The 16,701-nt window shown below is 44.6% G+C and overlaps 1 protein-coding gene across 21 annotated transcripts in view; it reads right to left on the bottom strand.

Annotated features, from left to right (window-relative positions):
* MTSS1 (MTSS I-BAR domain containing 1) overlaps nt 1-16,701 on the bottom strand; it is a 127,420-nt gene that overhangs the window by 23,070 nt on the left and 87,649 nt on the right. For 10 of the 21 annotated variants that reach the window (XM_068181383.1, XM_068181499.1, XM_068181457.1 and 7 more), the window contains exons 4-6: nt 11,584-11,668; nt 10,089-10,180; nt 8,309-8,383 (exon numbers count right to left, since the gene is read on the bottom strand). In XM_068181383.1, the coding sequence (XP_068037484.1) occupies nt 8,309-8,383; nt 10,089-10,180; nt 11,584-11,668 (252 nt within the window). Of the gene's footprint in view, nt 1-2,580; nt 2,593-8,293; nt 8,384-10,088; nt 10,181-11,583; nt 11,669-12,063; nt 12,131-16,701 lie in introns of those variants that run through there. The other 11 variants (XM_068181374.1, XM_068181366.1, XM_068181338.1 and 8 more) reach the window with 3 other exon arrangements.

The following is a 16,701-nucleotide window of genomic DNA, read 5'->3' as shown; positions in this document are numbered from 1 at the left end:
TAGCTCTTCCCACTCCCTGAATCGCCAGCTGCACTCAGCTCAGGAAATTTGAGGGATGAGATCTCTGCCTAATTGAACCAGTTTCCTTTGCTAAGCAGAGCAGAGCACATCCCTACAGCAGCACTCCTACACCCAGAGACCACCACAGGTGTGAGGGCCAACTGCTGACCACCTCTGCTCCTCAGACACCTCGGGTCTCCACTGATTTGAGTCTGCTACTTATCTCAGAAGGGAGCATCGACCACTGGAGAGCAATGCAGTTCTTTTCCCCCTTGAACGACAAGGAGCAGGTTAATTGGCCAAAGCAGTATTTTTGATTGCAGTATTTTTACTGTGGTCATGAGGCACACTTTCATGAGGAACATCAGCAGGTGATTATTCCCTCCAGCACACATTCTCTGGCCTTTAGGTTATGCATTCCCAAACACTTCCAAACCAACACAACTACCACAATGACATAAGATAGTTCCAGAAGAATCTTATCAAGCAGCAGCTGTGGAAGTGCACCTGGAAGGGCACTCCTAGCCCAGCTGCAGGCAGGTTTGAGTGACCTACCACAGCAACCAGCAACAGCAATGGTCAAAAGCATCCAATGTAGTCACAGGTCACTGGTCTGCAACCAGCCTGACATGAACAGGAGGTAGGGATGGCTCTGCAGAGCATGTCCAGCTGCACCCAGGAGAACAAGTCAACAACCTGAACACTGAGGAGGAATTCAAATCCAGCCTTTCTCAAAGAGGAGCTCTGGTGATGCAGAGAGGAGCACAAATGCAAGACCAGAAGTTGTGGATGGAATTCTCCAACAACACCATGCTCCAACAGCCTGGTGACCGGCAGCTGGACACAGGCAAGTGACAGCTAACCATGTGCAGGGAGCTGAACAGCTTCTCATCAAAAGTAACATGGATCTGCTGCTACTTCAAGGACAGGTCTCAATATGTTATCCTCACAGCAGGTGCTTTACATCATTACCATGACATGCAAGGGCTTTAGAGGACCAACATGCAATAGAACTTGCATTTTACAGTGTTTTGTGTGAATCCTGGCTGAAAGCCTCATGCAATTTTTTAAATAACTATTGTTCAAAAAAACCTTTAGTAAATGAAAAATATTAGGGGAAAAGGAAAAGGAAACCTAACTTTCAACCCAATTTCATGCCTATATTTTATAAGACATACTAGCAAAACTCTCAGCAACACCAAATAATTTTAAAATTCTCTCTGTGCAAGTTGGACTGCTAAAGTTGATGCTGTTACTGACAATGCAATGCAGCAGATATTGGTAAAATTTACTGTTTTCCATGTCCTCACAAAAAGACAGTTCCCTTGCACTTTTTTAAGCATCTTCACAGAACTTGAATATTCAAATATTGGTCATTTGACAGAGTGGCAGAATTTACACGGTATGAGACAATGCTGAGTACACCTCTACTTGTACAAATCAAAGCAGGCTCCAAGTCAGTCATTCCCAAACCACCTTCTTTACAAGAGCACACCTGCTCCAGCTGCCAGAATAAACAACCTCCTTTAAGGTCTGCCCAGTAAAGCCAATAAATGAACTAATATTGATCTGTGCTGAGAACAGAAGAATTCTGCCACCATAAACCTCGTAACTGTGATTAACCTTGGACTCCTTCAGAAACCAAATCTGAGTCTTTCTTTTGGCTACTGGAGATCTGAGTCAGCTGCTCATGTTCAAAAGTGCAAAGTTTTGCCTTAGCAGAAAAGCTACAAGTTTTCAAATGACATTTCTAGATTGAATTACAAACCAGGAAAACCACAACGTGTGGTTTCAAAAAATGGGGACAAGCAGCAGCCTCAACAAGGCCCAGCTCCAGGAGCCCAGTGGAGGTGCCTTGTTTGAGATCTTGCCGATTTATCAATTCAGGCTTCTCCCAAAGGCAACAACTACATCACCACAATTACAAGTGCAGGTATGAGTATTTTGCTCAGATTCAAAAACATCATGCTTCATTCACGATGGGATCTCAAGGCAGCTACTTTAAATTTTCAAAATAGCTGAAACAGCACGCCAAATTAAACATATTTGAGATGTGATCAGGCAACAGGAGACAACTGTGATGCTGAATTCCAACCCTTTCCCCAGCATGAAGTAAATATAGTGCTTTCTTATCGATCAGGTAAGAAAGATGCATGCGATTTTCATAAAAAAGGGAACTTGGATCACAGATTACAAAGACCAACATTAAGGACTTTAGGCTCTAGACTTTAAAAGTCATATTAACAATAAGATACTCAATTATTTGAACATCACCTTGATGACATGTCTATTCCATTTAACTTCTCTCCCAGCCGTGACAAGATTTATCTGTCCATGTTATCCCTTTCTAAAATAAACCAGAGGTTTATCCACAATACTGGTTTTCTTCTTTTACAGTGTTCCAATTAGATGCCAAAAGAAAATAAATCAAAAGATGGTTTGTTCATCAAGATTAGGCAATATTTTAGTTGCATTAGAAATTAAAGTCTAGGCAGTTAGTGGAGAACAGACACCAGAAAGAGGCCACAGCAAGGGCTACAATAAACCAGCCACCAGGGTCACAGCATGGCACAGACTTACCCAGAGCCTCAGCTGTCAGGCAGGTGCGCATGGTGAGAAATTGCAGGACACAAAATTGACACAGAAAGGAAAATAAAAAAAGTCAAACTGGTATTCCAGCATTCCTAGAATTTAGACATTATCATCAGCGCCAAGACAAGAGAGGGAGCAGTTTGGACTAGACTATTTTGACTTCTTCCGTTGCTGATAAAGACAAACGCATTAGTTTTGCATCCTGGTGAGCTGTTGCAAATTAAAACTCTGGTTATTTACCACACAGTTTAGACTCCTCAGTGAGAAGATGTAAACCTGTGCTTCAGAGAAAGTGCACAACACAGATGACCAGACCCTGGTCAAGTGGCACAAATCATCCCCTCGCAGGGAAGAGGGAACTCAAACCTGCAGAACTCTAGACTGGTGCTGTGTGAGTAACCACAGCACTTTTTGATGTTTTCTACTGCAATAACATTAATAGATTGTTAATTAAATGAAAACCTAATTGCTGATGCAATGTGGAAGAACATCAAAAAGATTAAATACGATATGTGTATTTTCATTACAAAACTTTATATAATAAAATTTTGCAATAAAACTGGCTTGCTGTCAAAAAGAGGGGAATTATCAAGAGGCCTTCAAAACTCAAGGAATGAAAGTAAATCAAAGAAATGTCTTCAGTTACTGATTTAGCAACATGTCTTCACTGCATTTTTGTAAAGGAGAGCTCACATTATAAGCTTGCAGGGAAAAAAACCCTAAAACAACAAAACACCCCAAAAAGCCCTGCAGACACCATGGCCTCATCCACACAGGATTTTTTTTCAGCAAAAGATAAGGATAATTTGCTCATTAGCTTCCTTCCTTCTGAGCTGCATCTTATTGACTCTGCAGAGTTTTGGCTCTCACTTCAGTCAAGCCACACTTGATCAATTTAGAGGAATGAGTCTCCCTCCTGGGGAGGAAAGCTCTGGCCAGGGATTCTCCCTCTCCAGCCTGCCACTCCAGATGGGGCAAGTGTCACGGACAGAAAGAGTGCCAAGTGCTTGAATGAGAAGGTCAGCAATTGCTTTAAGAACCGAGACATTCTTCAGTTATAATGGCATTGAAGAGCTTTATGCTTTTTAGTTTAGAGTCACGGGCTTTGCACAACCATCCTTGAGAGCAGTCTAACAATATTACAAAGACCAGAGGATAACACAAAAAAACCCCCTAAAAAGGCTCTAAAACACAAAGACATCATCTTTGTTAACCAGGAGGAGGAAGAAAAAGCACTTTTGGCAGTATTACAGTAAATTAATAAGCACGTTCTACAGTAAATTAAAAATCATGTTCTATTCTCTGAATTTCATTAGAATCACAGAATACTTTCCAAAACTGATGCATACTCAAAAGAAGCAACTGCCAGTTTGGAAATTCAGCACTGATGGGGACACAAGAAGAAATGTACTGAATGTTAAGGGAATTCTGCAGAAACTTCTACATGTCTTACAGATAAAACTCAGTTTTCTTATTAACATGCGTTATATTATTGGCAGTGTTACATCCAACCACTTCTTACATATACACTTGGATTTAAACATTTTCCTCAAAGCTCAGTGTCACATGAAGAACATGAAAATGAAACCTACCAGTCATGTTATAGGTAGGAGGGAAACCTGTTTATTTATTCATTAATAGCCAAGCTGAAATACAGAAAATAGACCCAACACACACTCCAGATTTTTCACATACATTCAGATATATTTTAATTTAATCACTTGATCAATTTTCTTCAAGAATCATGCGTTTTGTTAACCTTCCCAAATGGTTACATGCAGAGCCACAGCTGCTGACTCTCTCCTGATTCAATATAGCATCAACAGCTCTTAGCAGCTATGGATCCACTTGTGAGGCCCTGAATCAGCAAAAACCTAAACATGGAATTTATTTTAAGTACATGCATAATTATTCTGCTGACTCAGGTTAGCTGGGCTGATTTCTGATGGCCAATGTTTGTCTGAAAACAAAGAGCAATTTAGAAGATGTCTTCAATTCCACGCACTACACAACTTCATCTGTTGAGACAAGAGCTAAGTGTCAACGCAACAAGCCCTAGAGGCCTGATCCCCGTGGGAACAAGGGTGTAAGGAGGCCTTGAAGAAGAACCTTGAAGATCACCATGAAACCCTCAGGGACTGCTTGGATCAGTGAGGTGCACCAGGATCCTATTTAAGACTACACAGATTTAGCTTCAGGTGGATTTTTTTTTTAATAGTTAAAGACAACAAATAGGGTGAAAATTTTCTCCGTGAGTCTTTTGAAATGCAAAACCTTAATTTCACAGTTGTGTCACTTTACTAAAAATACCCTAACAAACTTCCAGAAAGGACCCTGGACTTCCTTTTGTTTTATTTGGAAAGCTTGGTGTTTTCCCTATCACTTCAAGCTTTGGAAACACCCTTATTGCAATGAACATACTTACTCTGCAAACATAATTTCTAATATGTGATCTTAAATGCCCGGCCTGAACTTTGACCTTGGCTACATGGAACAGGAACAAACAGACCATGCAGAAGCCATGGAACAGGCAAACCCCCGTGGATTTGGCCCCCCAGAGCTAAGGCAGGGAGCCCAACCTGCAGCACTCCTGCCAGGACAAGCCACACAGCCCATGACCCTCCTTCCTAAACGTCCTTGGGCTGCAGACAAGGAGCAAGGAGCTGCTGTGCATGCTGCAGCATCAGCTGTGAGAGCCAGCCCTGCAGCCCAACGCGTCGAGGCTGGGGGACACCACTGCCAGCATGTGAACGAGGAAAGGAGAGGCTTATATTTGAGCTCCTCCATCTGGAGCTGCCCAAAGCAGAAGAGAAACACTTTCCCATAAGGTCAGATGGGAAATAGCAGAATAAGCTTAAAGGACCTTTACAGTAGCATGCACAGTGTTGAAGCAAATCCAGAATTCAGCAAACATCCCGCTTGCCCACAGGTGATCATAAAGTTAATTCAAAAGTGTTCTTACAAGTGCTAGGAAGGGAATGAATGGTTGTTTTAGAGTTCCCATAGGTGAGTCAGTAACTTTACAGAAAAATCAAAGGGACAGGTCCTGCTTGAGGAAGAACAGAACAAAAGAAGTCTGTAAAACAGAGAAACAGGAGAGTTGAAGGCACAGGAAGACATTCATGCACTCAGCCACATGCCTGCCAGTCGAGTTTTCCCATAGTTCAAACCTCATTTGTGTCCTAAAGTAGACACTTCTGCAGCTTTATCATGTTACAAAATAAACACCTTCTTGATTTTTTTTTTATCCCTCAGTAGAAGCAAGACCAGCATACTTCATCACACCGGACATTGAACAGATCTGTCAAGATGGGTACATACAAAAACATTTTCACAACAACATTTGACATTGCAGTCAGACCAAAGCTTTATTTCCTCAAGACAGAGATCAAAACAACAAAGAGGAGAAAAGGCATCTGCTCTTGTTTTTTCCTTCTAACTTAAGGATTGTTGATAACTTGCAAGAAGGCAGGGAGAACTTCCTTCCATCCCCTGACTACTCCTGCTGGGGCCACCAGCTTTGGGCATTCATACTCACAGCCTTATTAGCCAAGGCTTCTCCACATCTCTTCTCCCCAGGGGCCATGAGAACAACTCTCAGCTCCTCAGAAATATTGCAGCTCCTTCTTTTCCCTGTACTGGCTACCTGTGAGTCCTCAGCTCTTCCACCTGCCTCATACATTCAACCCCCAGAACTCCCTTTGGTTTTTGTGCTCTGCAGCAAACACCATGAGTCTGACAGCAGCTCCAAGAGGGACAGCACAGAAATACAGCACCTTCACCACAACTCCAAAAGAACATCATAATGGCAAAATTAAGCAAGGGAACTAGATTTAAAAAAAAAGAAAAAGGGGGAAAAAAGGGAACAAAACTTCAATCACATCGTGGCTGCTACAACAATGATGGCAAAATGAGGCTGGTTCCACTCCTCACTAAAAGATGTTTAATCCTGAAGGAGGACAAAACACCAGTTTCCTGACTCTCATCCTGAGGTTTGGCTCATATTTGAGGAGGGGGATACGAAAGGAGAAAATCCAACGACCAAGCCTGCTTGCTTTAACCACTGCTAACAGATGCAGGTGGTATCTGTAGTATGAGAACAGTGGTTTTTTTTTTTTTTTTCCAGTAGCTTTTAAGTACTTCTCTTTCCTCTTCACATTTCACGGAAAATGATGTCTCCTCCTTCAATATTGCAGTGATTTACTGAACACTCAGAAGGAGGATTAAGGGGAGATGGAGCCAGACAGCTGTCAATCCATAGAAACAGGCTCAAAAAAAGGCTCCCACTTCACAGATCCCAGACATCCATCCAAACCATTCCATGCTTTTATGTTTTTCTCAATGCTTACCTACCATGCACTGATGGGTTTTTTGTATCACACAAGGACAAGAAGAAATAAGACTAGAAAAGGTGGGGGAGAGACAGGAGGAGACATGGAAAGAATACCACAAACTCTATAAAGCTGTTGGTCTGCAGTCGGACGTTTCATCACACAAAATGAGATACATGTTTATGCATCACCCAAAAATAAGATCCTAACTCAAAAAGTCACATTCCCCTAACGATCATCATTCTGATTTCAAACACTGAACTGACAGACACACAGAAGCTACTGAGCTAAGCTCCCTCTTGGTGGCTTTCATCTCTCCTTTCCTCATTTCTTATCTAAAGTCAGCTAACATTCAAGAGCAGTTTTCCAGTCATCTGGCTTTCCACCACTGGGATTACTGATTCACCTATATGGAAGGACAGTTAGAGACAGCTCACCTCTTCTAAGTAACACTTACACAATTTGAAAATGTCAAGAAACTCCCCAGTCCAGCATTTATTTTGCTTGTCTCTGGGTTCATATTTTTTAGGCAGGAAGGGAAGGACAAGTTTCAACCTGCAGACTGAGAGCTGCTCGAAGCACCCTTCTGACCCAGCTGGGAAGAGCCCAGTGGAGGAAAGGGAACCAGGAAGTCTTCTGTACAAGCTCCCTATCATTGTTCCAAAGCCTGGTGGGGTTTGCACTTGGCCGTGCAAAACCCTTAGTGATGGCAGTGTTGCAGCTAGCAGTGCTGCATGTTTCCATCAGAACAGTGATGAAACCCCTATGACAAAGTGGAGGTGGGAGAGCAACAGGAGCATGAGATACAGCTGCTACAAAAGGCAAATTGTTTTTCAGGAAAATTCCCTTTTTCTTCTCACTCATCTTTAGTTTTCTACAATTGCCAAGAGCCCTTCTCCCCCAAAACAACCCATGCCACTGTCTCAGTAAAGTAAGGTTTAGGTTTAAAGTAAGGTTTAAAAAAAAGAAAAAAGAGGAAAAGTGGCAGAAAGGAAGAACAGTGAGAAATGTTAATAGTTAGGGGACATTTACATAATGGGTTTTTTAATGTGATTCCAAAAGATTCTAGAAAATTTTACAGGTATCTGCACAAGTAATTTTAAGAGTGTCAGTGTTCCCAAAAAGAAAAAGTTAGCAGTAAGGGCTCTATTTTAAAGCATGATTGACTTTGCACAAACAGTTCTAAGGCTTTTGTATAAGAACAGTAGACAGCAGCTTCAGAACATGATTTAAATGACACATAGTAATTGTATCCTGGTGCCCAAGTAGGTACCAGGAACAGATTAGAGGAGCAGGATTATTATAGTAGAAAGTTCTATCACTGTTCAAGCTTAGTCAAAGCACAGCTCAGAAGGCTGTTAACAGTACAGTATGAAGCAAGTTACCTTTCTTTGCTTTCTTCTGTAGCTTCAGTGTATCAGACGATTTCTTTTTTATCTCTTGGCGGGCTTTTTTGTATTCTAAAAAACACACACAATCTCTATTATCAGTATAATCAATGTCAAAATGAATGTTCTTCACAGAAGAGGCTACATTTAAAGACATCAGACTACAAACTTTTAGAGAACAACTACTGTTAAACAAAACAGCTTAGAACTCACATTTTGTAAAACCTATACATTTGGCTTAATATAACATTTTAGGGTGTGAGTACATTCACATACCAAAATCTTTCCCAAATAAACAAAGCCTTTACAGAAATAACAACTGAGAACACAGTACAAAATTAGAGTGCCTTTTCATTTTATCCACTCTCAGGAATGGAAAAACAGAGATGACAGGTTTCTCGAAACATCTGTGTGCAAAAAACAGCTATCCAGAAATGGGAAGGCAGAGAATATCCTGTGTTCCCTCTCCACCATGAGAGTCAGGCAGAGGAAGAGGGTGCTAAAACTCTGCCTAAGGAAGGGTCACATTGCCAGCTCCTTCTGATGAAGTGGAGCACACTGCACTTGTCCTCATTTTCAGATGAGCTGCACATCCCAGGAGAATTAAAATCCCAGAACAAAATATTCAACCTATAGTGCAGGAACACTAAAGGTACCACATATGAAAACTGATACTTTAAAAAAAAAAAAAAAAAAAAGAAGATACAAGGCACGTATGCATGTATATACACGTACACATCTACTTTAACAAAGGAGATCAGTGTTACTACCCTTCTGTAGATGAAAAACAGAAGCAGATTCATGGCAGGCACAAAAACTGTACTGAGGCCAACTGCATTCCCAACACTCAAGTCTGCCCAATAAACTCTAAATCTCACTGCCACCTTGGCCTGGGTCACCCCTAATGCCAATGACCCCATGTGATTCCTCTCTCCTGCTCACTACATGCTTAACACTCTGCAGCACAAGGCAGGAAGTTTCTCAGGAGCTGCTGATTCAACTGCTTCTATTTGACCACAGTAATGATGGGGCAAGAAGAAAATCCTCTTTTAGAGGTCAAGCTCACTCTTTCCTATCAGTTCCCATGGTGCTGCTGCTTCTTTCAGACATAACAAAAGTCTTAAATTTTCAAGGGTCAGTCAGTGGTGAACTGCAACCTGCTTTCAGCACCTGTGCTAGAGGGCTACCACTCCCAGCACAAAGGCATCTACCAACAACATGTGCTTGCTGTGCAAGACCTGGCTGCCTGCTGCTCACTCTCCCAGGAAAGCCTCTGGAGCCATCATCACCCCTGCAGCCCAGGGCATCCCATGTCCCATAGCAGAGTTCTCCTGCTCCACAGGTGCACTTTCTGTATGGCATCAGGTACAAAATAAGAATGCTCAGTGTTTTACAGGGCTGTGCGTTCTCTGGAGGACACTCTAGCTGAGGCATAACACGATCTTACAAATGCTTTTAACAACACCCCAGGGCTTTGCAGGGATAGATGTGGCATCTCCAACCCTCAGTTCATACAGGGAGAGTGGGCTAACAGAGTTAAACCCAGTCACTGCTTATCAGTCTACAAAAACAACCCACCCCCGGGGTCCAGCAAACTAATGCATACAGCAAGGGTTAAATTTTTGTTAGGCACTTTGGGACAGGAATGTTTCAGAAGAGAAAAACTGCTATACATATTTAAGCATGTTATTCAGTTCTCCAGTACAAACATGAAAAGAGGAAGCAAAACTGATATTACAATCTTACTCCTATTAAAGAATTCTTCCTCTGTAACTACCTTTTGCATGGTCTTTATCCAGCTGATTGGCCACTTTCTTCCACTCTTCCATCTGTTCTTGAAGTGGGTTTATCAGACAGTCAATTAAAGCACTAATTTTGTTGAAAAAACACAAAGAGCAATCAAATCCTGCAGATGCCCTTATTCTTACAGAGAGAGCCAAGGTCAATACTGGAGTATTTTTACTTTTTGCTGTGACAGCTACCAGTGTCACAATGTAAATTAAGAACATAAAAATGTTTACACTAGAGAAAGCAAAGGAAAAAAGTAGATTAAAAAAAATCAAAAATCCACATCACAAAATAACCAGAATTACAAAAGCTCTGGACAGTGAGGAACAGAGAGCAAAGCAGAGGAGTGACCCAAAACAGTTCAGAGTAAACAGATCCTACTCAACTGTCACACAATTTAAATGGAAACTCTGGAGACCAGAAAGGTTCATGCAGCCATGGAAATTATAAACTTAAATAGCACATGTGTATACACAAGAGGACAGAGCAACTGTACAAGAGAACAATATCCTGCCCACTGATGTGCCTCACCTCACACTGTTGGAGTCCTTGATACAGCACCAGTAATGCTCCACTAATTAATGGGACTGGGATCCATTTTAACAGCTAACACTGTGTTAACTCGGGACTAAAATTGTCTCCTCATGGCCAATTTCATAAATAGCTTTATTTTAAAGTAATCACAGAATAATCATAGAATGTCTTGGATTGGAAGGGACAAGGTCATTTGCTTCCAACCACCCTGCCATGGTCAAGGACACTTTCCACTAGACCAGGCTGCTTATACCATCCAACCTGGCTTTGAACATTTTCAAGGATGGGGGGTAAAGGGAAAAAAACATAGTAGGTCATCAAGAAAATGGTGAAGCATCATTTTTGTTCCACTAAGGTCATGTATAACTTTTAAGTCTGGTTCAAAAAGGCACACATGCAAACTAACATTGAAGTAGATTGTTTTTGTACGGCCCAGGTTGCACATGAGTTAAAGCTCTCTCATTACCTCTGCAGTTTAACTTCAACTGCAAAAACAGGATGAGAAAATTTGCATTTCCTATACTGCTCTGCTGAACGTTTTTCTCTTGGCCACAAGCTATTTGGGATCTGCACTAAGATGAGGAAGCAGCACAACACTTGCTGCTGCTGCTCGTTTAAAACCTAGTGACAAAGCTCAAAGTGCTGAAACAAAGACGGGTCAGTTGGTCACATCAGCAGCCGCCTGCTCAGCACTGAGCAACAGGGACTGACAGTGGGAATTTGCAGCATTTAGAGGTGATTTGAGGTCAACTGGCCCAGCCCCATAAATGTGCAGTGAAACCCAGCATGTTCACAGCACCTAATGTGCTGCAGGGAGAAAACAACTGCTGCTCTCAGTGATACGGGCAGAGGTCAGCTGAGAAGCCAATGCTGATGAACAGCTTTAGATGCTCCCCAGCAGCACATGAAAGAGGATCTTCCAGTGCTGGACCAGGTATGGAGCCACTCACCTTGAGAACTGCCTGAGTTTGGACTCTATACTTCTGTGCCTCATACACATCCTGGTGAGAGCAGACCCAATCTCCCTCGTACCACCTGAAAAACAAAAACCAAAAGGCAGGTGAGACCCCTGATGAGATTCCTGCCTGTGGTGTAGAGGCATAACAACCACGAGGGGGGTGCCAAGTCTTCCAGAGCGATTGTAAAACAGATTAATAATAAGTGTATAATCAACTAGGCTATTAACGGGGTAGATCTCAGTGGTAACTGCCACCCCAGGAAGAGATTAATTCCTGTTCGCCTAGAGACCAGAACCGAGCAACCAAACACAATTACAACACAGTTCTTCCAGGCACCTTCTGCGCCATGAGGCTCAACCCCGCAGCAGAAGACTTGAAAGAAAAGGGGTTGAGATATCAAAAGCCAAGCAGCACAGCTGTCAAGAGAGTGGGCATCTGTGAACAAATTATTTCCACATTTTAGAAACAGACCGGTGGGATTCGATGCAATTTTCCCGTCCCTGGATTCTTTAGACCCAAAGCCTCAAAGGGTTTGGCGCTGCGGAGCCCGGCCCGGGTCCCGGCGCGCTCCCGGCATCGCCAGCAGGTGGCGCCGTTGGCCGGCGCCCCGGGCCAGGCGGGACAAAATCCCCGCTGGGCAAGGGCTCCCTCCGCCCGCTGCTCCCGAGCCTGCCCCGCTGCTCCCGAGCCTGCCCTGCTGCTCCCGAGCCTGCCCTGCTCCCGAGCCTGCCCTGCTGCTCCCGAGCCTGCCCTGCTGCTCCCGCTGCTCCCGAGCCTGCCCTGCTGCTCCCGAGCCTGCCCTGCTCCCGAGCCTGCCCTGCTGCTCCCGAGCCTGCCCTGCTGCTCCCGCTGCTCCCGAGCCTGCCCTGCTGCTCCCGAGCCTGCCCCGCTGCTCCCGAGCCTGCCCTGCTGCTCCCGAGCCTGCCCTGCTCCCGCTGCTCCCGAGCCTGCCCTGCTGCTCCCGAGCCTGCGCTGCTCCCGAGCCTGCCCTGCTGCTCCCGAGCCTGCGCTGCTCCCGAGCCTGCCCTGCTGCTCCCGAGCCTGCCCTGCTCCCGAGCCTGCCCTGCTGCTCCCGAGCCTGCCCTGCTCCCGCTGCTCCCGAGCCTGCCCTGCTGCTCCCGAGCCTGCGCTGCTCCCGAGCCTGCCCTGCTGCTCCCGAGCCTGCGCTGCTCCCGAGCCTGCCCTGCTGCTCCCGAGCCTGCCCTGCTCCCGAGCCTGCCCTGCTGCTCCCGAGCCTGCCCTGCTCCCGCTGCTCCCGAGCCTGCCCTGCTCCCGCTGCTCCCGAGCCTGCCCTGCTGCTCCCGAGCCTGCCCTGCTGCTCCCGAGCCTGCCCTGCTGCTCCCGCTGCTCCCGAGCCTGCCCTGCTGCTCCCGAGCCTGCCCTGCTCCCGAGCCTGCCCTGCTGCTCCCGAGCCTGCCCTGCTGCTCCCGCTGCTCCCGAGCCTGCCCTGCTGCTCCCGAGCCTGCCCCGCTGCTCCCGAGCCTGCCCTGCTGCTCCCGAGCCTGCCCTGCTCCCGCTGCTCCCGAGCCTGCCCTGCTGCTCCCGAGCCTGCGCTGCTCCCGAGCCTGCCCTGCTGCTCCCGAGCCTGCCCTGCTCCCGAGCCTGCCCTGCTGCTCCCGAGCCTGCCCTGCTCCCGCTGCTCCCGAGCCTGCCCTGCTCCCGCTGCTCCCGAGCCTGCCCTGCTGCTCCCGAGCCTGCCCTGCTGCTCCCGAGCCTGCCCTGCTCCCGCTGCTCCCGAGCCTGCCCTGCTCCCGCTGCTCCCGAGCCTGCCCTGCTCCCGCTACATCCCTGCCCTGCTCCCGCTGCTCCCGAGCCTGCCCTGCTCCCGCTGCACCCGCATCACCAGCTCCGATCAGCCTATTCAATCGCGACATAACTTTGTTTCCGTTAGTGTTAGTGTTGGTACTCGCTTAGTTGCCATTTGCACGTCAAATCTACTATTTCAGGATACAAACATCAACCTTCTTACGAACTGTTTCCCAGCTGTAGTGCACTCTGGAACGGTGAATATATCAGCATCTATTTAGGACTCTTATTTGATTATTAAAATAAACTTAAACTTGTATAATAGAGTATAATCTTCCCTAGGCTTTAAAAATAGTATTGGCTCAAGTTAAAAAAAAATCTTCCAAAGAAACGTTAACATTTTTGATCATTTTGGTTTTTTTAAACATGAAATCAAGTCACCATCTTACTGCATTTTTGCAGAATTAAATCCTGTGCCCATGAAATGGCTCTGGAACAAAGACACTAAATAACTGGAACAAACTGTGGTTATTTGATATTGTTCAAAATGATAAAACACAAAATCCTTTGTCACTTGACTGATTAATCATGTTTTTATAAGGAGCTTTTGAAATAATATTATTTGGTAACGTCAAAGAGCTGTAGCCTCGTTGCATACAGATGGGAAAAGCACACGGACTCCATGCTGAATGTGTACCCATCTCTTCCAGTGATGCTGCACTTGCACAAGCTGAGACACTCCAGTAACTCAAAAAAGCAATACAGAAGATGGGGAGAGGTTTAACAGCGAGAAAGCAAGTGGAGAAAGGGGACAGCATCCACAAAGAGTGGCTTTCTGTCCAAAAACATGGGCATTTTTCTCTGGATCCACTGCCAAAAAAAGTAATTTTATTTCAGAGGCTAATGTGGTACACAACTGCAATGGCAGAGAACAAGAAATGAACCAAAAATTTCCCTGGCTACCAGCAGCGAGTTTAAGCAATAAGTAGGTTTTTAAGGTTGAAAACTCACTGAAATACTGGAATATTAAGGACCATCAATAGCTAAGTGACACTGCTTTCCTAAGTCTGTTGTACCAAAAAAAGAAGGGTCGTATCAGAACAATAAAAAGGAAACTGTGTGTTTGGGGAGGCTAGGAAACAAGGGTCAGTTATTATTAACATTAAATTCCAAGGTAACAATTCTCAGTGAAACATGATCAACCAAAGTATAAATATATCCCCTCAACACATAGTACAGATGGATGGGCAAGGTCAGCAGAACAGCCAAAGTTCAGAGTAAAAAAAAAAAAATATCCAAAAAACAATAAACAAAATAAATTAAGCCTGGAATAAAGAGGTTTGTCCATGGAAAAAAGCCAAACACAACTGGCTGGTGATGAGTGGGCTTCCCACATTTTGACACTTCATGTTATCCATACGTGTTTACAAGAACATCAAAGGATGTGGTGTTAATTTTATTCTGTGAATGAAGATTAATCTAATGAACTGAAAGTAAAAGGAAAAGAAATGGTTTTGAGAAATCTTTGATGTCCCTTCTGGAAACAAGGGGTTGCTGAAGATGGGTTGAGGATTCTGCTTGGGAAGAAGAATGAGGGGTGCTGCTGAAAAGTTTGGGAGAGCTGAGCCAGCTCTGCTTAGTCAGCATGGACCCAGAGAGGGGTGCAGGGAGTGGGTCAGGGCTGGCAAGGGTCACCAGACTAAACCAAGGACAGTACCAGCCCATCTTGTCCCACACCTGAATCCCACTGCTTCTCCTCAATCTATGATCGACTGACTCCAACAGCACTGGAGTTAAACAGAGCTTTACATCCCTGTTCCCAATTATATTAGCTGTCAAGGATACAAATCCTTCCCAAGAAAGTAAAAAAAAAAAAATTAAACAGAAGCCTCTCACCACCCCTTGATTTATTGAGCTGGAGGACCATGGCCATCACCAATGCATTCAGCTGTTCTTCCAGGAACACCCGCAGTGCAAAGGGCTCATCTCAGCTTTCAGCAGGTTGTAGGGCTGGTTCCCACCAGTAGAACTGCCCTGATGCTCCTGTCTCCAACGGTCTGGGATCAGCTGGCTACACAAAGTGGCAGAAGGGAACCATTTTGTACCACTGCAGTGGTTTGAAAATATCCAAATGTAACAAGGGATAGTAATTTGGAATTGTTTCTTTTATCCAGTATCAGCTGCAGTGAACAAGACTCAGCTATGCTTTATATAAATTACAGTTTGATGAGTAGTTTACTCACAGCCAGAGCAGGCAGCCAACATGTGCACTCTGCATACAGGGATGGACCTTACAAGCAGCATTAACGTGTGCAAGTCCTGGTCCTGGCTATGCACCCAAGCAAAAATCTAGGAACAAGGTTATTGCAGTGGGCAATGCCACAGCCACACAAGACCTGCTTTATGTTCCAAGTTAATTTATGGTTTACCTTTTCAAAACCTGCTCCCTAAGTGACCAATTGCCTACTGACTCAAGGATGGAACCATGAGCCAGGCAGACAGAAGACCAGTGGAGATAACTTATTTTTCAGTGCTATCAACCCACAGATGTGATGGCAAAAAGAGCATCTGACAGAAGTGTGTCAGGAATACACCAAATGCAGTGTCCATCTCCACTCATAAGCAGGTCCCTGAAGAAAGTAATGACATCCTCCAGCAGCTGTGATTTCCCAAAGAGAAATGCTGAGGCCACACTAGCAAACCTTTCACCAAACCATGAGTATGTTTGGTGGGTAACGTGGGCTCCATTCACTGCCCTGCAGCTCTGCAAGTCAAACTGCTGTGCTCTGGCCTCTCAGTTTATAAAATGAGGCCATGAATCATCTGCTTCTCTGACATACTATAATAATTCATCCAGTAAGGCAAACAATGCTTGGGAACAGTGTAAAGTAATACTTCGAAACAGGAGATGAGAGCTGTATTCATCAGAATGCCCACTCAGAGAAAGTGGCTTAACAAAATGCTCCTGTCAAATTTGATTAGAAAGTGGGTGATAACATCAGCCTTACTTCTCATAAGTAAAAGGCAACTCTGCAAGGCAAAACGTGCCTTCACTCTCACCTTTCCTGCTTTTCCCTTTCCAGCCTAAGCCTGTAAAACACCACAAACTTTTTTCATGTGAGATAATTAAACAGCAATCTGTGGACCACAACACCACAATGAGTCCACTATAAAGGACATAAATGATTTCTTTCGATGCTTGATTGTCACTCAACATCACAGAGAGACAACAGGGAGAGACTGTAGGAAAGAGACTCAATTGTTTTATGGGAGTCATTATGTTTGTATCTCATCATGATCATTTATCAAGGAAATGACTATTTGATGAAATGTGCAGCTGTACAACTGCATGGCCTCTATATA

The sequence above is a fragment of the Anomalospiza imberbis genome, chromosome 1, assembly GCF_031753505.1.
Source record: "Anomalospiza imberbis isolate Cuckoo-Finch-1a 21T00152 chromosome 1, ASM3175350v1, whole genome shotgun sequence".
Lineage (NCBI taxonomy): Eukaryota > Metazoa > Chordata > Aves > Passeriformes > Viduidae > Anomalospiza > Anomalospiza imberbis.
This window is presented reverse-complemented; position numbering and strand designations above follow the sequence as displayed.